Source organism: Lampris incognitus, chromosome 1, assembly GCF_029633865.1.
Source record: "Lampris incognitus isolate fLamInc1 chromosome 1, fLamInc1.hap2, whole genome shotgun sequence".
NCBI classification, from domain to species: domain Eukaryota; kingdom Metazoa; phylum Chordata; class Actinopteri; order Lampriformes; family Lampridae; genus Lampris; species Lampris incognitus.
In genome coordinates, this window is record NC_079211.1 from 27,129,483 (window position 1) to 27,155,554 (window position 26,072).

Here is a 26,072-nt window from a genome sequence, read left to right on the forward strand (position 1 = left end):
AGTGCCTCCAATGGTCGGTCGGTCGGGGCACCTGTTTGGGGGGTGGGGGGGTGGGGGGGGAATAGCGTGATCCTCCCACATGCTACGTCCCCCTGGTGAAACTCCTCACTGTCAGGTGAAAAGAAGCAGCTGGCGACTCCACATGTATTGGAGGAGACATGTGGTAGTCTGCAGCCCTCCCCGGATCGGCAGAGGGGGTGGAGCAGAGATCGGGACAGCTTGGAAGAATGGGGTAAATGGCCAAGTACAATTGGGGGGGGAAAAGGGGGAAAACTAAAAAAACAAAAACAAAAGAAAGAAGGGTGAAGGGGTTGGTGAAACCGTACGGGTGGATGGAAAGGAAAAGCATCTTAGGAGAGTGAGAAGCCAGTTGTGATGGTGCATCTAAATCAATTTAATTCAAAGTTTATTTTCCTGCAAGGGGATATTTGATTTGCAAACAATTTTTACGCTAAAAAAAGTAACACAAATACAGAGAAAACACAAATACAATAAAATGAGGATATATATATATATATATAACAGTTTATGGCGTCTCACAAACCACACAGCATACAAATAAATGTTAGCTGGTTACATTGGACAGTCTCAAGAGCTCAGTAAAGTGTAATAAAAATCTGTTCATCAATGTGAAATACAAAAGTTCCAGTACAGGGAGAAAACACTTTTATCATTTTGTGTGCAATATAATCACTGACAATACTGAGCTCATGGCGTGCGGTAAAAAAACAGTAGAAAACACAAGCACACACAAAGACTTGTCAAATGAGCCTGGGTGTGTGAACAAATTGCTTATATTCAGCAACTGCTGAAATATAATAATTACCAGCAATAATATAATAACTAAAACCAATCTACTTGCTAAAGCTGTATTGAAACCAGAACATGTGAATCCTGTATCTTAAATGTGTAGCTATAGCAACCTGGAATTGAGAATGTACCTTGGCTGGGTGGTGGGATGAGATCATTAAACACCTGCTAATTAATGCACAATGTTTACTGAACTGACTGCAATCCATCACACTGGAGCCAGAACACACACACACGTACACACACACACACACTCTCTCTCTCTCTCTCTCTCTCTCTCTCTCTCTCTCTCTCTCTCTCTCTCTCTCTCTCTCTCTCTCTCTCTCTCTCTCTCTCTCTCTCTCCTCTCTCTCTCTCTCTCTCTCTCTCTCTCTCTCTCTCTCTCTCTCTCTCTCTCTCTCTCTCTCTCTCTCTCTCTCTCTCTCTCTCTCTCCACACGCATTGTCCTCTGCTTTGGTCTCCTTGCCAGTTGGATCCTCATGTGATCCTCTGGTCTGGGTCTGATAATGGGGGACTGCAATTTGTAATCCTCACTTTGACATCATTCACCAGAATGCCTTACAAATCAGAAGCACACAAATCTATTGGATGCGGTCATATTCGTGGGCCCAGAAATATAATTACACATCCGTGGTTTTCAGAATATTGATTCTCACATTGGCCTTGTGGACAGAACAACTGTTACGGCTGCCAAGGATTCTCCGTCTCCGTCTCTCAAATATCATATATGGGATGAGCAAGAAATAAAGCAAGTGAAACTCAGACAGGGAAAAAATAAATGAAAAATAAATGAAAGGACTGACTTGGAGGAAGTTAATCATTAACTGGGCATGTGGATGTACGAGAGGAAACAGGGTCTGGCCATGGACAGAATGGATGCAGGGGGAAGGCATATATGCACAACAAATGCAACAAACTCCTTTTGAGTTTACGTGTGTGTTCCTGTGTGTGAGACTGTTGAAAATGTAGTTTCTTTTATCCCTTTCCTCGAAATAGGAACATTAAAATAGGAACATTAAATAATAAAATAAAGAAATACAATGAAAATAATAAAAAATAAAATAATAAAAAATAAAACTATTGAAAATAAAATAAATAAAATATAAATAAAATGAAATAATAACATGAAAGGAAACGTGAGGACATGGCTGACATTTTACATCTCTAATCCAGCCACTAATATATGCAGTGTGTTAAATCTAGGCGCAGAGAGAAGAGGTGTGCATACATAAATTAATTAAATGTATGGCAATGAGATGAATGAACATAAAACTCTTTATTGTTATAAAATATTGAGAAAGTGCATGTCAGTATTCTGGTTGTGGAGTGAAAGTGAACTAACATGCTGCAGTTTCTACAGACACTGCCCATTGTATGTGTTGTGAATTCAAGATAGACAGTATGGTGGCGAACACTGCATGTTATATGATGTTTACAGGGTAGCTAAAATTCTCTATCTCTGCCTCCTGAAATGGGTATGAAATGGGATTTTGTGGATAACCTGGAAAGACTTTCAGACTGGAGTTCTCACAACTACTTAAAGTGCTGTGTTGCATTGATTAATTCACTGCATTATATTCATCACATGGCAGGCGCGCCGGAATCATTTCAGAAGTGGGGGGGCAGCAATGATATATATGCGTGTGCAGGCGTGTACTGTATAATGCTATAAGCATGTGTTCGCAATATTGATAGCTAGCAGAGCTGACGTTAGCCAAGTTAACAACTCAAACAGACAAACAACGCAAACACACATCATTTTATTGGTTGCTATGTAGGCTACAATGTATTTGATTTGTGTTGCAGTGTACCCGCTGACTGGATTAAAATGTGAATATTCTTCCTGGTTTATGTCTGCGTGCTTTATTTGACCCAATTTCTTAGAGTGGACGGGAATGATTGAAACGTCTTTTGTAAATGTTGCAATATAGGGGTATTAGCGGGGATACAGGGATTCCTGACTTTAAAAACATATGGAAAGATGGTAAAAGTGGGGGGCCAATGCCCCCCCCCATTCCGGCGCCCCTGTCACATGGATTTGTTTTTACAAACAAACTACATGGGTGCACAGGCAAAGACACACACACACGGACACCTACTGGCGAACATGCAAACACAAGCACAAACGCGCACATACACACACACACACACACACACACACACACACACACACACACACACACACAACAGGTCATTAAACTTCAGAGATACATGAGCCAAGTCGGTTAACCAGCCGTGGTTGCTGGAGGCAACATGGGTTGAATGACAAAACAAGCTGGCAGGCCAATGGACCATCACCATGGAAACACAATGATATGGAACAGTGGCACAATGAAGCACTATATTTGATTAAATGTACACTTTCATACATACATAAACACACACACCAGAGGCAGCTGGGGCTTTGAAAGGTGTTGCGCTATGCAGCAATTTCTAGAATTATTTTAGGTGTCAACCAATTTTAATGAACACTTTGTATATGAAACATGGTACAGACGGACATAGTAACACTGTTTTGTTTGGGATGAAGCCACTGAATACCTGGGATATGGACAAGGAAACACAAGGATTCCAGAGGGAAGTAATGGAGTAAAACGTGTAGCCAACTTGCAATGTTTTTTTTGTTGTTTTCTTAACACAGTGGATGGGATCTAAGCAGACCTTTCATCTCAGGAAAAAAAACTGATGAGAAAAGACTATCGCATTAGAGACACATCAGAGACACATTAGAGACACCAACACACACACACACACACACACATAGACAGAGGAAAACCTAAATATTGCACAGTTACTTTTATAAATAACAAGCCAACAGCATCATGTCATCCCCATCCATGATATGTTGATCAGCTCCCACAATTAGTTTTGCAAAGCACTAAAAGGTTGAGAGGATTGCCGTGACTAATACCTTGGGGAAATCAAACAGATGCTGGCCAAGAGAATGGCCCAACACAGAAGAGCTAACACGTCAGGCCAGGACTCCGCAGTCTACATCCATCTACAGGCCAGTGGCCACTCTTTCAAGAATGAGGATGTGCACATTCGTGACAAGGAGGAACGATGGTTTGAATGGGAGTCAAAGAGGCCATCTATGTTAAGAGGGAACGATCGTCCCTGAATCGAGGGGTGGGGTGGGGGGCTAAGAGTAAATCTATTGCCATCTTACAATGCTGTGATTACAAACGTTCCTAAATCCTATGTGACTAGTACACATGGCCATTGTTTCATTTAATTTTCAGCTGCTTTTCCGGGGTCGGGTCACGGTGGCAGTAAACTAAGTAGGGCACTCCAGATGTCCCTCTCCCTAGCAACGCCCTCCAGCTCCTCCTGGGGGATCCTAAGGTGTTCCCAGGCCAGATTGGACATGTAGTCCCTCCAGCGCGTTCTGGGTCTACCCCGGGGTCTCCTCCCAGTTGGCCATGCCCGGAAAACCTCCAAAGGAAGGCACCCAGGAGACATCCTAATCAGATGCCCGAACCATCTCAACTGGCTCCTTTCGATGTGAAGGAGCAGAGGCTGTACTCCAAGCTCCCTCCAGATGTCCGAGCTCCTCACCCTATCTCTAAGGCTGAGCCCAGACACCCTATGGAGGAAACTCATTTCAGCAGTTTGTATCCACGATCTCACCCTTTCGGTCACTACCCAAAGCTCATGAGCAGGGGTCAGGAACCTTTTTGACTGGGAGAGCCATAAAAGCCAAATATTTCTAAATATATTTCATTGAGAGCCATATAGTATTTTTAACGTATAATAAATTAAATATGTCTTACTTTTAATGCGACTTCTGGTGCTGCATGGTTTTGCTGATGGCCTTGTAGTCTGGTTCATACGTGGTGAGGTTGAGCTTCATGCAGGCGTTGAGGCTTCCATCAGTTAAACGTGAGCGTAGGTTGGTCTTAATGTTCCTCATATGTGAGAATGACTGCTCACATGCATATGTAGAGCCAAACATGGACAATACGGCAATACTCACACGCTGCATTGTGTGGTATGTCACAGGAAGCTCGTTCCAAGTTTTAAGAATCAGCTGGTCTTCAGGTTGAAGATTTTTCATTTCTGTCCACTTGTGTTCCCTCGCCAGCTCTGCTCGCTGTCGCGCAAGACTTTCCAACTCTCCATTAAGTGACTTGAACTTACTCATCCACATGTCTGATGCCTTCAGGTCAGCAACTTCCAGCTCAAAGTCTCCGATAGAGACCCCGGGGATGCATGTCAGGTCGATTTTGTCCACTGCACACTCATGTGGATGAGTGATGAACTTGAAAAGACCAGTGCGCGCACGAAATTCTCCAAAACGTGCTTTGAATGACTGCAGGAGATTGGACGTAAAGCCAGCTAGCAGCTGGAGATCCAGATGTTGAGTGGAGTCACTTGCTAAGCATGCATCTCTAAATTGTTGCAGTCTTTCAAAGTGCAGAAGACGACCTGTTTCAATGTCCCTGAGAAAGACTTCCAACTTGCTTTCAAATGCAAACACTGCTTGTTGAAGGGATGAGATTGTATTTCCAATACCTTGCATTTTCACATTGAGCTGGTTCAGATGGCCAGTTATGTCCACGAGATAGTGAAACTGCAGGAGCCAGTCAGTGTTGTCTAGCTCAGGATGCTTGACGCCTTTCGTTTCAAGAAAAGTCCGGATTTCACTCAGGCAAGCTGCAAAACGGCTGAGCACCTTCCCCCTTGACAACCAACGCACGTTGCTGTGTAAAAGCAGACCGGGATAATGATTCCCAACTTCTTCTCACAGAGCTTTAAACTGGCGATCATTTAAAGCTCGGGCAACAATAAAATTGTCCACTCGAATGACCAGCGACATCACCTCACCAAGCTCCTGGCCACACGTCTGAGCGCAAAGCGCCTCCTGGTGCAGGATGCAATGAAAACTTAGGATGGCTCTCTTTTCATGTTCACGGAGAAGCGCTACAAATCCTTTGTTCTTCCCCAACATACAGGGTGCACCATCAGTACAGACAGAAATAAGTTTATCCATCGGTAGTTTTTTTTCTTTAGCAAACTCCATGAAAGACGCGAATAAATCCTCTCCTCTTGTTGTCCCTTTCATTGGCAAAACAGCCAAGCTTTCCTCACGCAGCCTGCAATGCACGGTAACCATCGTCTTTTTGTCTTTTCGCCATCTTTTCCGTTACAAGGGTTGAAGCGGATAAACTATAGTTGGCTATCTGATCAAATTGATTTCGTCACCTTTACAATGACCCGGACATGCTCGCGAGCCATTGGTTCCTGACCCGACCCACGGGCGACCCGTGACCCGTGAAATTTATCTTCAAAACTAATTTCTGTTTGCATTAAAATGACACAGTATTATTAAGAAATATCGCAAGTATTTTAAAATCAGTTCCAAACTGATTTTTTTTCAACTCAAAATTGTCTGGGAGCCATATGCCGTCACCGGAAGAGCCATATATGGCTCGCGAGCCATAGGTTCCCGACCGCTGCTCATGAGCATAGGTGAGGGTTGGAACAAAGATTGACTGGTAAATTGAGAGCTTTGCCTCCCGGCTCAGCTCCTTCTTCGCCACAACGGTCCGGTACAACGTCCGCATTACTGCTGATGTTGCACCAATGCACCTGTCAATCTCCCGCTCCATCCTACCCTCACCCGTGCACAAAACCCCGAGATACTTGAACTCCTTGACTTTAGGCAACAACTCATCCCCAACCTGGAGGGAGCAATCCATAATTTTCCGGTAGAGAACCATGGCCTCAGACTTGGAGGTGCTGACTCTCATCCCAGCCATTGCACATTCAGTTGCAAACCACCCCAGTGCACGCTGGATGTCGTGTTCCGATGAAGCCAACAAAACCACATCATCTGTGAAGAGCAGAGATGCAATTCTGAGGTTCCCAAAATGGACACACTCGTCACCTTGGCTGCGCCTTGAGATCCTGTCCATGAATATCACAAACAGAATCGGAGACAAGGGACAACCTTAGTGGAGTCCAACACCCACCGAAAACGTGTTTGACTTTGTTCCAAGAATGCGGACACAGCTCTCACTTTGGTTATACAAGGACCGGATGGCTTGTAGCAACTGCCTCGGTACCCCATACTTCCGCAGTACCCCCCACAGAGTGCCCCAGGGTACATGGTCGTAAGCCTTCTCCAAGTCTACAAAACACATGTATACTGGCTGGTTAAACTCCCATACCCCCCTCAGCACTTCCGCAAGGGTAAAGAGTTGGTCTGTTGTTCCATGGCCAGGACGGAATCTGCATTGTTCCTCCTGGATCTGAGGTTCAACAATCGGTTGGAGCCTCCTTTCGAGCACCCTAGAGTAGACTTTCCCAGGGAGGCTGAGCAATGTGATGCCCCGATAATTGGAGCACAACCTCCGGTCCCCCTTTTTGAATATGGGAACCACCACCCCAGTCTGCCACTCCCCAGGTACTGTCCCCAACCTCCATGCAACACTGAAGAAGCATGTCAAGACAGCCAAACAATGTCCAGAGTCTTCAGCATCTCAGGGCGAATCTCATCCACACCCGTCGCCTTGCCACCGAGAAGCTTTTTAAAAACCTCAGAGACCTCTGCCAGGGACATGGGTGGGGCTTCCCTTGCGTATTCAGACTCTACCTCCTCCACTGAGGATGTGTTTGTCGGGTTCAGGAGCTCCTCAAAGTGTTCTTTCCACCGCTCGACAACATCCCCAGTCTGGGTCAAGTTCCCCTCCCCAGCTGAACACAGCCTGAGTCAAGCCCTGCTTCCCCTTCCTGAGTTGCCGGATGGTTTGCCAGAACTTCCTTTGGCCATTGTAACTCTAGTTATTGGTCACACCTATCTGCATATGAAACTGATCGTTGGGTTCAGTCGTTATGCAACTGCATTGTTTATAAGGGTGGGGATACCTGTGGTCAGTTGAGACCGAATATGTTAGTTACGCCCCTTTTCTACTACATGATACCGGCTCAACTCGACTCAACTTTTTCGTTTTTCATTATTAGAAAGTACCGGCATTTTGGTAACTGTTACCACTTTTCTGGTACCACCTTTGTCGAGGTTCCAAAAGAAAAAACCTGGAGCAGGTACCAAAATCAATGCAGACCAGCTACAATGAGGGGGTACTGTTACGGTAATGGAAAATGACACAGCGAGCCGAGCCGGTACCATGTGGTGGAAAGGGGGCATTAAATGACTGATGAAACGTTTCTCCCAATAAACATGTCCAGATGGGGTGTCCAGGTAGCATAGCGGTCTATTCCATTGCCTACCAACACAGGGATTGCCAGTTCGAATCCCCGTGTTAGTATTATCTTCAGCTTGGTTGGGCATCCCTACAGACACAATTGGCCGTGTCTGCAGGTGGGGAGCCGTATGTGGGTATGTGTCCTGGTCACTGCACTAGCGCCTCCTCTGGTCAGTTGGGACACCTGTTTGGGGGGGAGGGGGAACTGGGGGGAATAGCATGATCCTCCTATGTCCCCCTGGTGAAACTCCTCACTGTCAGGTGAAAAGAAGCGGCTGGTGACTCCACATGTATCAGAGGAGGCATATGGTAGTCTGCAGCCCTCCCCAGATCGGCAGAGAGGGTGAAGCAGCTACCGAGATGGCTCAGAAGAGTGGGGTAATTGGCCAAGTACAACTGGGGAGAAAAAGGGGGGGGATAAAAAAAAAGTCCAGATGAACTAATTAAACTTTCTGTGACAGATTTTGCAGAGCTAATAAAAGTTGAAATTTCTCAAATCTCACTAAGCCATGTCAAAGAAGGTTGAATCAGTTCATCTGGACACAACGTTTATTGACAGATACATTTCATCACTCAATTAAGTGACATCGTCAGTCTAAACAGACTGCAGGTATCCCCACCCCAAATAAACAACACCGTACAATACAGTTGCTTAACGACCGAAACCAACGACCAGTTTCATATGCAAATATGGGTGTGACCATTGATCATGTGTATTATTCACAGAGGATTAGGGATTGTTGCAATCACAGCATTATAAGAAGGTGACAGAAGTACTCTTACCCCTTACCCCCCCAGTCCAGGGATGGTCGTTCCCTCTTAACATAGATGGCATCTCTGACTCCACGTTAAAACCATCATTCCTCCCTATCAAGGATGTGCACGTCCTCATCCCTGAAAGAGTGGCCAATGGCCTGTATTTGGATGTAGACTGCAGAGTCCTGGCCTGATGTGTTAGCGTTCCTGTGTTGTGCCATTCATTTGGCCAGCGTCTGTTTAGTTTCCCCAATGTACAAGTCACTGCAATCCTCCTGGCACTTAAGTGCATACACTACATTGCTCTGTTTGTGCCAGGGGACACAATCCTTGGGGTGGACCAACTTCTGGTGCAGCGTGTTTTGGGGTTTGAAACCAATTGAGATATGGTGTTTCGAAAGTATGCATCTCAGCTTTTCGGACACTCCCACCTCATAGTTTACGCTTAGGCAGCTGTTGTCCTTCTCTTCTCTTCGATTGGCTGGTGCACTGTTTGGTCGTCTTCCTGGCTTTGACAAATGCCCAGTTAGGATAATCACACGTAACCAGGGCCCGTTTTTTTTTGTGTGTGGCTTTCCCCCCCTCTTTTTCTCCCCAATTACCCTATTTTCGGAGCCGTCCCAGTTGCTGCTCCACCCCCTCTGTCGATCAGGGGAGGGCTGCAGACTGCTAGGTCTCCTCCAATACATGTGGAGTCGCCAGCTGCTTCTTTTCACCTGACAGTGAGGAGTTTCACCAGGGGGACGTAGCGCGTGGAAGGATCACAGTATTTCCCCCAATTCCCCCTCCCCCTTGAATAGGCTCCCGACCAACCAGAGGAGGCGCTAGTGCAGCAACCAGGACACATACCCACATCCGGCTTCCCATGCACAGATACAGCCAATTGTGTCTGTAGGGACGCCCAACCAAGGAGGAGATAACACGGGGATTCGACCTGGGATCCCCATGTTGGTTGGCAATGGAATAGACCGCCACACCACCCGGACACCCCTAAGCAGGGCCTGTTTAATGGGGGATTTCTCCCCTTCCCTGGCCGCTGTGTCAGTGGGGACATAGTCAGCTAGGTGGTACATCGTCCTGATGACTCCTAGTTTGTGCTCCAGTGGATGATGAGAGTCAAACCGTAAACATCAACAACCAAGTGTCCCCCATCACCAACTGCAATTTCACAGTCTAAGAAGGCTAACCTGTCTTTTTTCACATCCTCCCTGGTGAACTTGATGTGGTTGTCCACAGAGTTAATGTGGTCGGTGAAACGTGGTACATCCTGAGATTTAATTTGAACCCAGGTGTCATCCACAACTCTGAACCAATGGCTAGGTGGTGTCCCCGGATCAAGTCACTAAGCCATGATTTCAAATGAGGGAACTGGATGGTTAGTGTGTTGATTAAACTTCTCTCATTAAGCACACACCAGGCTGACGGTTGGCCGTCGGCCAATGTTGGGCCATCGGTGAGCATCTGTGACCCTAGTTTTTGCGGTGTGTCCCGCATCGTCGGCATTAGTCGGACCCCTGTCAGCAGCTTTTTTGGTGATCTAGTATGTTGAATTGGCGCAGCCCGTTGGTGAGAGATTTCACTCTGACTGGCTGTTCAGCTTAGTGAATCAGTGCAGAATGTACATGCTAGTTGGCCGTCGGCTGTAGTCTTTGAAGTGTGCTCAAGTGCTACTTTTTGGCCCAGATGGCAGGCGACGTGAGGTGACGCAACAGTCGGCCTTTGTCGCCACTAGTCGTTTTGGTGTGTCTGGGCCCAAAGAAATAAGAGTGGAGAGGAGAACAGCCAACAAAAGTAGATGGGATGACTAAGAAAATTAAGTTGAAATATGTGTGAAATACAGATGCAAATTACTCTCAGCTTATTGCCACAGGGCTACCTGTGTCAACTTGTGCATCTGCATGCATACATGTGTGCATCCAGCCTGTCTGTCTGTCTCTGTGTTTCTTCATCTGTGTAAATTGCTGAAGTATATAGTACTTCTACAACCACCCACTGTTCTATAGGTCAGTTATCATATAAGGTTCATTTCATGAATTAAATTTGTCAAATGCATTAGAAAGCCTTGGTAAAAAGGCAGGAAAAGAGTAACAGAGATGAGAGAGTGGGGGGCGTAAAATCAATAAAGAAAGAAATGAGATGAGGAACAGGGCTGAAGAGGCAGGCAGGGAGAGGGGGATGAAGGAGAGGAGAAAGAATGGTGTGAGACTGCGAGAGCTGAATATGAGCGCAGCAGACTGCGTGTCCACCAGGGACCAGCCTTTTTGTTTCTGTGAAGAAGAAAGGGATGTAAACACTGCTGCATTTCCCCCGCAGCTCTGAGACTTGAGCATGATAGCAGACAGAATGATAAATGTTTAAATACACCGCTAATTAACTTTTAACATGAGAGCGCTGCGTTTCAAATGGGGGTTTCTGCAGTTGTCGAACAGCAGCAGAGACACAGCCACTACAGCATCTCCAGCTACACCAGCCTCCCCAAAACAAACCAAACTACGGAGATGAGGCACTTATGATACCATCGGTTGAATTAATTACCCACATTCTGAATACTGAAAGGAGCACTGTGAACAGCAAATGCTATTCTCTTCAACAAAACGAAGTCGGGGCACAAGATTTAATCAAGCAAGGAAAAAAAAAGTAGTACAGTAAACAGGAGACTTGAGCAACAAAGAGACCTTGTTTTAACATAATTTCGTAGTTTAAAATCCTGCCTCACCTAGCTTCTCGTGACACAGACCAGACACATTTGACCTGAACATGCTCAAAACAGTGTAGAGATGAGAGAGGACTTCAGGAGGACCCCCCCAACACTGTCTCCCCTTATCATACTCAACAGCATGGCAAGGTGTCTATGGTAGAAACCTACAGATTTCTGGGCTCCACAATCTCCCAGGACCTAAGGTGGGCATCCAACATTGACAAAATCATCAAAAAGGCCCAGCAGAGGATGTACTTTCTCCACCATTTCAAGAAATTCAACCTGTCTCAGGAACTGTTGATTCAGTTCTACACTGCAATAATCCAGTCTGTCCTCAGCACATCCATCACTGTCTGGTTTGGTTCAGCCACAAAACAGGACAGGAACAGACTACAATGGACAGTTAGGTCTGCAGAGAAAATCATCGGTGCCGACCCGCTTGCCATTCAGAACTTATACAACTCCAGACTCAGGAAACAGGCGGGCAACATCACTGCAGACCCATCATACCCTGGTCACAACCTGTTCCAACTCCTCCGCTCTGGTAGGCGCTACAGAGCACTGCACCAAAAAAACAACAAGATATAAAAACAGTTTATTTCCGTGGGCTGCAATTTGAACGAACAATTAACACTGTCAAATGAAAGGAAGTGTCTGGGTAGCGTAGCGGTTTATTCCGTTGCCTACAAACACGGGGATCGGCGGTTCGAATCCCCCCAATCCCCCCAATTGGCCATGTCTGGGGGTGGGAAGCCGGATGTGGGTATGTCCTGGTCGCTGCACTAGCGCCTCCTCTGATTGGTCGGGGCGCCTGTTCGGGGGGGGAACTGGGGGGAATAGCATGATCCTCCCACGTTCTACATCCCCCTGGCGAAACTCCTCACTGTCAGGTGAAAAGAAGTGGTTGGCAACTCCACATGTATCAGAGGAGGCATGTGGTAGTCTGCAGCCCTCCCCAGATCAGCAGAGGGAGTGGAGCAATGGCCAGCATGGCTCGGAAGAGTGGGGTAATTGGATGGGTACAATTGGGGAAAAAAAGGGGGGAAAAATCCCCCTCCCCAAAAAACATTGTCAAATAAGGGCATCCAGGTGGTGTGGTGGTCTATTCCATCACCTACCAACACGGGGATCACTGGTTTGATTCCCTGTCTTACATCCGGCTTGGTTGCACGTCCCTACAGACACAATTGGCCATGTCTGCGGGTGGGAAACCAGATGTGGCTGTGTCCTGGTCACTGCACTAGTGCCTCCTCTGGTCGGTCGGGGAGCCTGTTCTGGGGGGAGGGGGTTACTGGGGGGACTAGCGTAATCCTCCCATGCGCTACGTCCCCCTGGTGAAAATCTGTCAGGTGAAAAGAAGTGGCGGGCGATGCCAAATGTATCGGAGGAGGCATATGGTAGTTTGCAGCCCTCCCCGGACCAGCAGAGGGGGTGGAGCAGCGAGTGGGATGGCTCAGAAAATAGGGTAATTGGCCAAGTACAACTGGGGAGAAAAAGGTGGTGGGGGGGGGATAAAAAAAACAAAACAAAAAACAAAACAAAACATTGTTAAATAAATCCAACCATTTCGTATATACTGACAGTACAATGTACGTATACTGGTACACTCTGTCATGTCCATCTACCTCAGTCATGTATGTAAGTAACCTGCTAACATCTGTTTCAGCATCTCTGATATACCCTCTACACCATTGCACTTTATCACCTCTTATTTCAACTGTATAAGTCAATCCTTGTGTATGTATCCGAAGATTGTCGTGTTGTCATGTTGTTATTCTATGTTAAATACACGGAGAAAGCCACGAAACCGGAGTCAAATTCCATGTATGTGCAAACCTAAATGGCCAATAAACATGATTCTGATTCTGATTCTCAGAGTCATGGCAGCTACAAAGGAGAATGCGTGTACACGTGCATCTCTGTCCACAACATGAGGCTGACATATTATTAACAGTAATACTTTGGTGGAATGGACCATATGCTCATTAGCTTGAATTCAAATTAACATTAATGCAGTATCTACTACATGCTGCAAATCAACTGTTGAATTTCATTTTTCCAAAGCAAATAAGCAGAAAAACTCATTAACGTATTGATTAGAAGGTTCATACGACAACATCAAAACAACTGACTGGTCATTTGTGGATTTCTATTGATGTCAGCGATCCGGCCTTCCAGCTATTTGGTTGATCTGATTGGTCTCCAAGGGTGCGAATTGATTAATTGTTAATTTCAGATCAACTAGTGCTGCTTAATGCTGGAATCCAACTGCAGAGATGTTGCACACACATGTTCTATTAACTTTAGCTGAACACAATAAAGGTGATATTAACCTTGTAATGAGGCTTGATTTGTTTTTTTGCCATGCTGAAATGGGAAGAAAAATGTGGCTGAAGACATGACCGAGTCCGAGTTGAATTCTTCAGTCAGAGAGAAAACATCTGTAACAACTTGAAAGCATCTCTAAAAAAAAAGTATAAAAAAATTAGAAAGTTGAATCAGTTCATCTGGACACAACGTTTAGTGGGAGGAACGTTTCATCACTCATCTAACTGACCTCTTCAGTCTCAGCTGACTGCAGGTATCCCCACCCTTATAAACAATACAGCTGCATAATGGCTGGAATCGGCACGGCTGCATCACAACTGAAACCAACAATCAGTTTCATATGCAAATTGCCATGACCATTAACCACAGTTTCAATGGCAATGTGTACTATTCACAGAGGATTGGGGAATGTTTGCAATCACAGCATTGTAAGATGGTGACAGATGTACCCCCCCCCCGGGTTCAGGGATGGTCCTTCCCGCTTCACATAGACGGCCTCTTTGACTCCCCGTTCAAACCAGCGATCCTCCTTATCAAGGATGTGCACATTGTAAATCAGGGAAACCAAACAAGCTGGTGAAAGATAATGTTACAACACAGAAGAGCTACCCTCATCAGGCCAGGACTCCACAGTCTACACCCATCTACAGGCCAGTGGCCACTCTTTCAAGGTTGAGGATGTGCACATCCTTGATAGGGATGAACGCTGGTTTGAATGGGGAGTCAAAAGAGGCCATCTATGTGAAGAGGGAATGACCATCCCTGAACTGGGGGTTGGTGGCTAAGAATACATATGTCAGCATCTTACAATGCTGTGATTAAAACCATTCCCCATTAATGTGAATAGTACACATGGCCATTGTAACTCATAATACAATTGAAAAGTAGAGTACATGCCTCGGACACTAAATTTTCTGTTGCATTATGGAAACTTTTGAGGGCACTAAAAATTGAATTAATTTCGCCGTTATAATTCAGACACTCAAATAAAAGGAGGAAATCCATTGCACTATATAGCAAATAGGGAAAGGCAATGTTAATTATTCTATTCCATGAACTGGTGCCTGCCAATCACCCAGTCGAGCATTTCAAGTTGTGTGTGCACTCGTATGCATTAATTTAAGGGGTGGTCGAGAGTTAACTGTGAGTTCAAGAGTCCTTATAGCCTATGCTTACTGAGCAGGACTTCTCATTGTTGCCATAGCAATCCAATAGATGGTTAGCGCTATATAAAATAGATTTTTGTGAGCTATCAGAAGGATGGTCTCACACACACGCACGCACGCACACACACACACACACACAGAATATGAGTACAAATGTGTAAAAAAAAAAGAAAAAAAAAAAGGACTGCTCTCATACAGGCAGTCTTTTATGTGCTGCTAATCCGAATAAGAATCTAAGGTCATGTCTGTCATTGTGATTAACATTTCTGTGAACCACTTTCCGACCCATCACTCATACACATGGACTCTTTTCACTTATATCGGTTTTATTTCTAGACTTTCGTGTTTCATACTTAGAAAAGGTTACAGTTTTGGTACCCTTGAGGAAATGATAGGGAAGAAGATAAATTAAAAAGAGATATTTCCCACCACTTACCAGTAAATGACTGAGATCAGCAAGATGTTCAAAAATGGTCACGTTTAGCTTAAGACGGTGCGTCATTTACAGAATCCTTTGAGGACATGTCAGTTTTGAAAAGAGCGCGGTATACTGAATGTACATCTTCTTTCAAAAGACTATAGAAATAAATGTTTTTGATAAACTTGCACAGGCTCAGGTTTCATCTCAGAGGCATCTGACAAAATGACCAAGAAGATTACATAACATCAACTGTCATAAAGACATGGTGCTTTGCACTGACAGCACAGGAAGTGAATTTGTGCAGGAGAAATGGCCAATTAAGTCAATGTTTCTGCATTGTGTTGCGCAAGGTAGATAATAACAATCCTATTTCACAAGTCAACCACAATCGATGAGCGAGGGAGCTGCCATATGAGACGAACCCTATCTTTGTAAATGATTTGTTTCATTGTGAGAAGTCCCCTCAAACAACAGTGTTTCTGTACCTCTACAGCTGCCGTGTGGTGGTAAAATGTGAAACACAAACATAGCAGCGTAAACATAGCAGCACAATCATAGCAGCACAAACATAGCAGCATCTCTCTTCCATCATGAAAGATTGCTGCTTCTCACAGCAAAAAATAAGGAATAATATTTGACATCAGTTTGAACTAATTCCGTTCTCACTAACATCATTCAGGGTAGGTAGCAAATGAGCAACAGCATTACCGTCGCAAAAATTCTGCAAATTTGCAACAAATTTGGCTTTTACTGTTCACCTCACACGTTGTCCTTTTTTCTCCATAAAAATATTCTCTCACAATGTATATATGCACGTGTGAGGTTTAGGACAGAGGGTGGACATCTTTTTATTGGGGGGGATTTTTCCCCCCCTCTTCCCCCCAGTTGTATCTGGCCAGTTACCCCACTCTTCTGAGCCGTCCCGGTCGCTACTCCACCCTCTCTGCCGATCCGGGGAGGGCTGCAGACTACCACATGCCTCCTCCGATACATGTGGAGTCACCAGCCATTTCTTTTCACCTGACAGAGAGTTTTGCCAGGGGGATGTAGTGCGTGGGAGGATCATGCTGTCCCCCCCTCCCCCCCTCCTGTACAGGGGTCCCAACTGACCAGAGGAGGTGCTAGTGCAGTGACCAGGACACATACCCACATCTGGCTTCCCACCCGCAGACACGGCCAATTGTATTTGTAGGGACGCCTGACCAAGCCGGAAGCAACACAGGGATTCGAACCACTGATCCCTGTGTTGGTAGGCAACGGAATAGACCGCTACGCTACCCGGACACCCCAAGGGTAGATATCTTAAATCCAAAAACCAAAGATGACTGCTTATTGTTGTTACAATGGTAGGATTACTAAAGGGTTGAAATATCAATGATGATACTCGGGCAGTTAATGCAGTGTGTATGTATGTGTGTGTGTGTGTGTGTGTGTGTGTGTGTGTGTGCGTACATGTGTGTGTGTGTGTGCGTGCACACATGCACATTTGTGTTCAACTCCAAGCTCTTTATGCTCATACATCATAGTCTCATATACTTAAATAAGCATGACTGCAAGCACACGTGATGTGAATCCACATTGTACATACAAACACGCCGCCACCTTACCGTGGCCTGGAGACCTGGCAGTTGCCCAGCTTTTCGAGTAGTCATCCTGATGAGAGATACAGAAGAGAAAATGGTTTACAAGAAGGGCTAACTAACAGGGCTAACACGGAGAGAACAGAGGCAAACAAAAATAGAAAGAATCAATATACAAATGTGTGTTAGTGTTAGTCCATGAGTACATGGAGCATGGGCAGTTTAATGCAGTTAATTCTTCTTTGTAATAAAGCATATAATTTGTACTTTTAAGCACTTAGTGAGATATAAGGCCGCTGAGTGGCATTAGTGATATCTGGTTCAGACACAGTGGCAGTGCATGTGAGCATGCAAACAATACACACACACACACACACACACACACACACACACACACACACACACACACACACACACACACACACACACACACACACTCTCTCTCTCTCTCTCTCTCTCTCTCTCTCTCTCTCTCTCTCTCTCTCTCTTGCTGTCTGTCTCTCTCAAACACAAACACATGCACACTTAGAGAAGCTCAAACAATCGCTCAGACAAGATGATATCCGCATCCTTCCCACTGTGCAGAGAGCATCTCAGCGGGCATGGTAATCTAGTTTGTCAGACTTAGATGGCTTTTGATCTTTCAAAAATAAAGGCATTGGCAATGCATCCAACAGTTGTGCCGTGCTCTGTAATCTGCCTGGCTCATCAGCCCAGCCGCTGGCTCATTCAGTTCAACAGTAGTTTAGAGATAGACTACAGCGATTTGTTCACCTGATTATCTCCCCATCCCAGACCACTGATCTGCCCCACTGAGATGAGACAAATCACAGAGAATTAGCCTCCTATTACACTCTTTAAGCAGGCTCGTGTCCCGTAATAAACTTGCAATCTATTCACTGCACATCATCCTCAATTACTGTGCAAGCAAATGTTTGAAGTTATATACTCATTAGATGGTTGCGCTTTGAACGAGTTTCCCCTCTTGCCACCCCACCCACAGCCCCCAAACTAACGCCGACTACTGCATTTTCTCTCACGGTGTGGGTGTAATTATGTTGAAATTGCTGCATAATCAAAGTGCAACAAGCCAACAGATGTACTATCTCTTTAAAATGAATTAGCAACAGTAAAGTGCTGAGTGTGTTTGCATGTGCGTGCATGTGTAATTGGGGTTATGGTGCACTCACAAACAGGAAATTGAAAGAAACTGAAAAGCATCGGGGCTTACTGTAATGAAAAAAAACAACAACTAAAAGTTGACTTCTTAAGAAAATTCCTGAATCCATCTTAAGGAATATACCGAGACTGTGCCTTTACGTACACTCATCTTTCCCCCATCCTCAAATTGCTTCAACGTGCAAGAGCAACATGTCTTTATGCTGGTGAAGTCTGTCAGACATTGTTTTTTTTTTTCTTCTGTTTTTCTATTCAGTGCCATTGGTGACATTGCTGGAGACAGACTTCTCTCATTATTTCAAACTCAATAGTCACCGTGGCCTTATAGAGCCTAGGCTTGAAAGGTAGAGTAAATTTAATCAAAAATGGTAGGTGCAAGTTCAGTTAAATGCTTGCCAACACCTGACCTTGTGGCCCTTTAGCAAAGTAGTCACCATATGGCTAGCACACAGTCACTAATACACAAACAGCTGCTCAAAGAAAGGCTACCAAACTGCACAATTGACCAGTTTGTGCTTCTGTAGACGCTCATCCACCTTTGCCCCACCTGCTGACTATTTGGATCTGCTCCCATGTACTGTACAGGGAATATGTGTTCTGAGTTGTTTGATAGATATAACCTTTTTTCTTTGCGGACACCCCCCCTTTTCTCTCCCCCAATTGTACCCCACTCCTCTGAGCCGTCCTCGGTTGTTGCTCCACCTCCTCTGCTGATCCGGGGAGGGCTGCAGACCACCACATGCCTCCTCCGATACATGTGGAGTCGCCAGCCGCTTCTTTTCACCTGACAGTGAGGAGTTTCGCCAGGGGGACGTAGCACATGGGAAGATCACGCTATTCCCCCCAGTTCTCTCCCCCTGAACAGGCATCCCGACTGGCCAGAGGAGGCGCTAGTGCAGCAACCAGGACACATACCCACATCTGACTTTCCACCCGCATACATGGTCAATTGTGTCTGTAGGGATGCCCGACCAAGACGGAGGTAACACAGGGATTCGAGCCGCCAATCCCGGTGTTGGTAGACAGCAGAATAGACCACCACGCCACCCTGACGCCTGATAGATACAACCTTGTGCAGTTGGTATGCAAGGAGATCCAGTCGTTGCCAAACCTAAATGTTAAATTGCTTGTCTTTCCAAATACTTGAGTGACTGGAATTATCTGTGTGATTTTGTGGTGGACTGGACGTCACAGGAGATGACATGAGCTCATACTTCATTTCAGATGAAAACTGCTTCTAGTCAATATCCACATCTACAATGGAACTGCCATCAGACTGTCAGGTCAGGAGTCAGGAAAAGAGGAAGTGGGTGCTCCACATTCATTTACTTGATTTTGCCATGGTGAAGTTTGCCGCGAGTCAGATCTGTTTATATGCCTTAATGTTTCTACCACTGGGTGGTAGAAGTCTGCCATTCAATAAATATGGCAACATCTTTTTTCTATTAATGTCACCGAAGTCATCTTTGTCCTCATCAAAGTATTGTTCTAAATTTATTTTTTCACTTTCTAAGTTCATATTTTTTTTAGAAGTTTAAAAGCAGAGGCCAGAGCTCAAATGTTGAAGAAAATGTCATTAAAGGATGTGGTCTTTGGAAAAAAAAACCCAAAAAAACCTAAAGTTAAAAAAAAAGTTTCTGAAATACAAATGTAAGGTCCCTTCAGTGATTGGCGAGGCTTTTGGCCTTTTAAAAAAGCATGGAAAAGACCAATAAACTTTTTATTATTATTATAATTAAAAGGCAATAGGTTTTTTTCTCCTGTGGTTAAGTTTGTATCACAGAGGCACTTGAGTCCACTGACATGACCACTGCTCTTATCTCCAAAACGGTTTAGGTGTTATCTATACTGACATAGATTTTTCTTTCTTTTTTTGTGTGATACTCTATCGATCTTCAAAAGGAGGAATTCATGTTTTCACTTTTGTCTGCCCACAGGGAGTTATGAGCCTGGGATCAATGACAGACAAAGGCCTCCAGAACTAGAGCCCCTTCAGTGTCTTAATCATTGAAATTGCAGCAAGATGGATAAGAGCTTGGACTACAGGTGTCTGGTTAAAGAAAGGTCTCTACTCCCTGCCACCTCGCTGTCTTGACAGCATTACTATTTGCAACCTCCCGCTAGTCTGGTTCTCCAGCTATGAGTCTGAGAGTGTGGCTCACAACGTTGGAAAAATCTGTTGTGACATCCATCCGTTGTCTACGACTGCTTAATCCAATTTGTTAACACAGAGGGCTGAAGCATATCCCAACGGGCATTGGGAGGGAAAATACCTCACCTTGGCACAGGAAGCGCCTGCAAACTCCACACAGATGGCCTGGGATTGACCCAATGACCCACTTGCTGTGAGACAACAGCCCTGAGCACTAAGCCATCGCCACCCAATCTGTTGCATCAGCTAAACTGAAACCCACGGCTCAACCCTCAGTCCCATTACGTTGTTGTCCATCTCCAATTGAAGCGTCTGTCCTCCACCTGTACTGTAGTCCTGAGCGATAAGGGAAATATTACAGTCACAATAATGATGATGAAAGCCCCTTTATTTGACATTGTATTCTTACTACCACTACTACTACTACTACTACTACTACTACTACTACTACTACTACTGGTTGCGCTGCTCCCGTTAGGGGTCGCCACAGCGGCTCATCCGTTTCCATTTCTTCCCGTCTTTTGCATCTTCCTCTGTCACACCAGCCACCTGCATGTCTTCCCTCACCACATCCATAAACCTCCTCTTTGGCCTTCCTCTTCCCCTCTTCCCTGGCAGCTCCATATTCAGCATGACATTATATTCTTATAACGAATTATATTCATACAATGAATTTGTTCTCTGCATTTAACCTATCCTATTATATAGGAGCAGTGGGCAGCTGCAGCACCCAGGGACCAACTCCAGTTCTTCTTTCCATTGCCTTGGTCAGGGGCGCAGACAGGAGTATTAACCCTAACATGCCTGTCTTTCTGATGGTGGGAGGAAACCAGAGCAACTGGAGGGAACCCACGCAGACACGAGGAGAACATGCAAACTCCACACAGAAAGGACCTGGTACGGTCTGGGGTTCGAACCCAGGACATTCTTGCTATGAGGCGACAGTGCTAGCCACTGGGTCACCATGCCACCCATGGGTGATTTTACACAATATCGATATATATATATAAATAGCATTATTTAGAATACAACTGGGGTTCATCACATTGACCTGTTTGGTAATGTAAAGTGTAATACCAAACCAAATTTAGTTTTCAAATAATTAAATTAGACATTTTAGGTAACAGTTTGTAACTATTATCAATGTCAACAACAAAATGTTGTATCATGATATGACAATAAAAAATTTTCAAAACCAATACAATATCACTAAAATACAATAACAGGTAATATTGAAATATTGCCCAGCAGAGGAAACATGCTGGGTATATTGGGAGAAGGATGCTGAATATGGAGCTGCCAGAGGAGGTTTATGGATGTGGTGAGGGAGGACATGCAGGTGGCTGGTGTGACAGAGGAAGATACAGAGGACAGGCAGAGATGGAAATGGATGATCCGCTGTGGTGACCCCTAACGGGAACAACTGAAAGTAGTAGTAGTATGAGTAGAAGTAGCAGTAGATTGAAATATTTCCTAGCCCTGCAGTCTTGCATTAAAATGGAGCCTTCCTCAGACTCCATTTTATTCTGTAAAGGGACTACTTTGAATGGACGAGGTTCAGAGAATATCAAAATAACACTGTAAGGAATTGAAAAACTTGTAAAACAAACAAGGAAAAAACAAACAAACAAACAAGGAAATGTGTTTTAAGCTATGCAGATACTAATATATTTCTCCTATGCTTGTAATCAAAAGGAATCCAAATTGAATGGCATTGTCTTACTGGTTATTAACAACATAGGAAGGCTCTGCTGCAGTGTCAATAACGTACTAGGAGACATTTGAGGAAGCTAGCAGCTAGCATTGATCATGCCAGTTTTAATGTGCTGGAGTGGAGTATCTGCACTGCAGTGGTTTTTTATAGAAAAGCTATTATCTCGCCTTAATAGAGCACCTAAATGGGGGGGGGGGTGCCTGCTTTGATAGAAGGTGCCAGACAGATTTTGTGCTAAGATACCATTGCCCCTGCGCTTGACAACTGTGTTATGTACAGATCAAATGGTTGCCACCAATATCCCTCACAATAAATGTTGCTGTAATTTGTATTCCACGTGTGAGGTGTCCTTTTTTTGCAGAAACTATGAAATTCACTGGTTAACACTCATTTACAGAACTACTTACAAACCACTTTTATGATTACATTACATTATATGATTACATTACATTACATTATGATCTTCTATTAACCTTACTTCTTTAATCCAAGTGTTTGCTGCTGCGCTGAGAACAGCCTAGCTTAACTCAGCGTGGTCTTAAGGGTGGTTGTCAAGGATAAAAGTCCCAACAACTCATTCCAGCTCTCATTACTTTAAGATGACTCGTGGCATAATAAGACAACACACCAGACAGGTTCAGATACAGTGGAACTGAAAGAAAGATGGAAAATACATGGGATTTGTGAGGGGGGGAAAAAACCCTTTTTTTTGGTTCACTACTCGAGGTCGTCCATATCTTATTCATCAGTGCACCCCCCCCCAACCGAAACGGTTTGCTACTTTCCCCAGTTTTTCTCTCTCTCACTGTTCACTTCCTTTACCCTTCCTTCTCTTTTGCCTTCCTGCTACTCTATCCCTTTTTAGATCCCTTTTTAGCTCTATGTATCTGCTTTTCCCTTTTCTCTTCTCTCTCATTTTACAGCCCCTCTCTCTCTCTCTCCGTCTGCCTGTCTGTCTCTCTCTACTTGTTCTCGCTCAGCTTTGGGAACTTCTGTGAAAAAGCACGAATGAAAGCCAAACGAAAACCAGCAAGCTAATTTTTTTTTCTTTGTTCCGTTCTTGTTAAGGATCACTTCTCATGTCTTTCTCTGAAATGGCTGACTCCCACTCTCTCTCTCTGTCTCCTTCTCTACGACTGACACGCTGTTAGTCGTGCTCCGTGTCTGACACTGCGCTTTCTTAATAAACCTTTCTGCTCTTCTCCCAGACATGATGAAAAGGTTTGGAATGTGGAAAAATGCAATCACTGCTTCTTATGAGGCTCTCTATTTCTCTTTTTCCTCTCACGCCTCCATGTGCACATTTGTAAGTCTCTGTAATGCTAGGGTTACACTACACAACTTCTACCCCGTTTATAGCCATGATTCAGAATGGGGCCTAGGCTATGCTACTCTCCAGATTTTGGTGCATTTGGTGTGGACTGCTGACACTAAAAGTTGACAGACAAGGACAGAAACACGTCTCGTGTTTGTTTTGCTACCGGCGTCTCGTGATAACGTGAGACCTTGCATTTTCTTGTGAGTTTACTGTGTTCAGTCCAGTTTGGTTGCACGTGAAAAGTTGGGCAGTGTGCGATCCCGCGTCTTGCATAGATGTTAAGTGTGTGATTCCCAATTTTTTCAGCTGTCATAAAAAAATCTGCAAAAATCAGTCAGTGGGTGTGAATGTCCGGTCTTTTTGTAATCTGTTAAAAAAATTGTTTAAAAGTTGTGGTGATGGGGCGTCCAGGTAGCATAGTGGTATATTCCATTGCCTACCAACACTGGGATCACCAGTTCGAATCCCTGTGTTACCTCCGGCTTGGTCGGGCATCCCTACAGACACAATTGGCCGTGTCTGCGGGTGGGAAGCTGGATGTGATTAGTATGTGTCCTGGTCGCTGCACTAGTGTCGGTTCTGGTCACTGGTCGCTTCCTGGTCACCACACTAGTGTCGCTTCTGGCATGGATAAGCTCATTATTCATGTTCCAACACACTCAAATGCATATGCACACCACACAGCTCACACACTCCATTACTATAGTGAAAGAGCTAAAAATGATTTCAGAGTTTAAGTCAATCATGACTAGTGAATAGATTGAAGCCTTGTGCTAGTCATTAGCTAGCATGTGACTTGTGACTTCTTTCCATTAGGCAACTGATAAATTGTATTAAAGCCACAGCTGGTATCTGATGTGAGTGTTAGCTAATCCTTGACCTGATCACAGATCTGTGCTGCTGTATACACACCAGTTTTAATTGTACCGTTGAAACAGCCAACTTCTGACAAGGGATCTATTATTTTTCTTATCAGATACATGCGAGCATGAATGAATGAACACAGACCTACTGTACGGCAAAGGTACCACACGTTTGAATTCCTCAACCTGGGAGAGGGACCGTGTGGTCACAAGGTGATCTGCTTTCTTGAGAGTTCTCTCTAAAAATAAATATTTCAAGCAGAATGAAGATGGGAAAAACACCCGTTGCCTACCAACACGGGGGTCGCCGGTTCAAACCCCCATGTTACCTCCGGCTTGGTTGGGCATCCCTACAGATACAATTGGCCGTGTCTGCGGGTGGGAAGCTAGATGTGGGTATGTGTGTTGGTCGCTGCACTAGTGCCTCCTCTGGTTGGTCAGGGCGCCTGTTCAGGGGGGAGGGGGCACTGGGGGGAATAGCGTGATCCTCCCACATGCTACGTCCCCCTGGTGAATCTCTTCACTGTCAAGTGAAAAGAAGTGGCTGGTGACTCCACATGTATTGTGGGAGGCATGGAGTAGTCTGCAACCCTCCCCGGATCGGCAGAGGGGGTGGAGCAGCAACCGGTAACCTTGAGAGAGTGGGGTAATTGGACAGGTGCAATTGGGGATAAAAAGGGGGAAAAATCCCCCCCTCTCAAAAAAAAGTTGTGTAATGAATCTGAAGCCTAAGACCCTTCTCGCTCTCTCACTTTTCACACCCTTGTTCTCCAACACTCCCTTGTTCTCCAACCTATGTACCTGAGCACAACAGAGGAAGACGACTACTCTCTGTAGGGAATTATTCTGTAGACCGAGAGATGAGGGAAAAATGAGAGATCATTCCCCTTCTGAGTAAAAGGGATAATTAAGATAGCATCCCCCCCAGCTAGTATTTAAGGTGGGGAAAGAAAAGCAGAGAAAACAGCGAAACAAACAAAAACAGAGCAGTACAAAACAATGTTGCCCTAGGAGAGTTTCTAAGTAGGTAGATGGAATTGATGAAAGCGATATGAAGGGGACACTGTTGAGCTGCTTATTGTCTGTCTGCCTGGACTATTTATATGTGGCTCGCAGGCTTATCTGAATTTATATTCTCAGGCACACACAACCTTCCTCATTGTAAAAGAGCTGCTAGATGCACAAACACACAAGCACCCCCTCCCCTACACACACACACACACACACACATACATACACACACAGCAGCAGCAGCAGCAGTAGCAGCAGCAGCAGCAGCAGCAGCAGCAGCAGCAGCAGCAGCAGCAGCAGCAGCAGCAGCAGCAGCAGCAGCAGCAGCAGCAGCAGCAGCAGCAGCAGCAGCAGCAGCAGCAGTCCACTATTACTACTACTTTCGGCTGCTCCCGTTAGGGGTCGCCACAGTGGATCATCTGTTTCCATCTCTTCCTGTCCTCTGCATCTTCCTCTGTCACACCAGCCACCTGCATGTCTTCCCTCACCACATCCATAAACCTCTTCTTTGGCCTTCCCCTTTTCCTCTTTCCTGGCAGCTCCATATTCGCCATCCTTCTCCCAATACACCCAGCACCTCTCCTCCACACATGTCCAAGCCATCTCAACCTTGCCTCTCTTGCTTTGTCTCCAAATCGTCCAACCCGAGCTGTCCCTCTAATATACCCCTTCCTAATCCTGTCCACACAGCAACAGTGTCATCCAAAATTGGACCTAGAGAAAGCCATATGTGCACTAGCAGGGGGGAGCCTCTGAGTGACAGTGTCTAAACTCGTCTGAGATTGATCCGCTGGGCTTTGACTTAAAAGTAAGATATCCACCTCACTGATTTGAATGAGTGAAAGACAGAGCGAGAGAGAGCGAGAGA

General features: G+C 45.1%; 1 protein-coding gene across 1 annotated transcript in view; it reads right to left on the minus strand.

The window, feature by feature from the left end:
- The window catches only part of spock1 (SPARC (osteonectin), cwcv and kazal like domains proteoglycan 1), a 258,148-nt gene that overhangs the window by 116,822 nt on the left and 115,254 nt on the right, over positions 1-26,072 (minus strand). Inside the window, exon 3 of the mRNA XM_056289939.1 lies at positions 17,009-17,040. Coding sequence (XP_056145914.1) covers positions 17,009-17,040 — 32 coding nt within the window. The remainder of the gene's footprint in view (positions 1-17,008; positions 17,041-26,072) is intronic.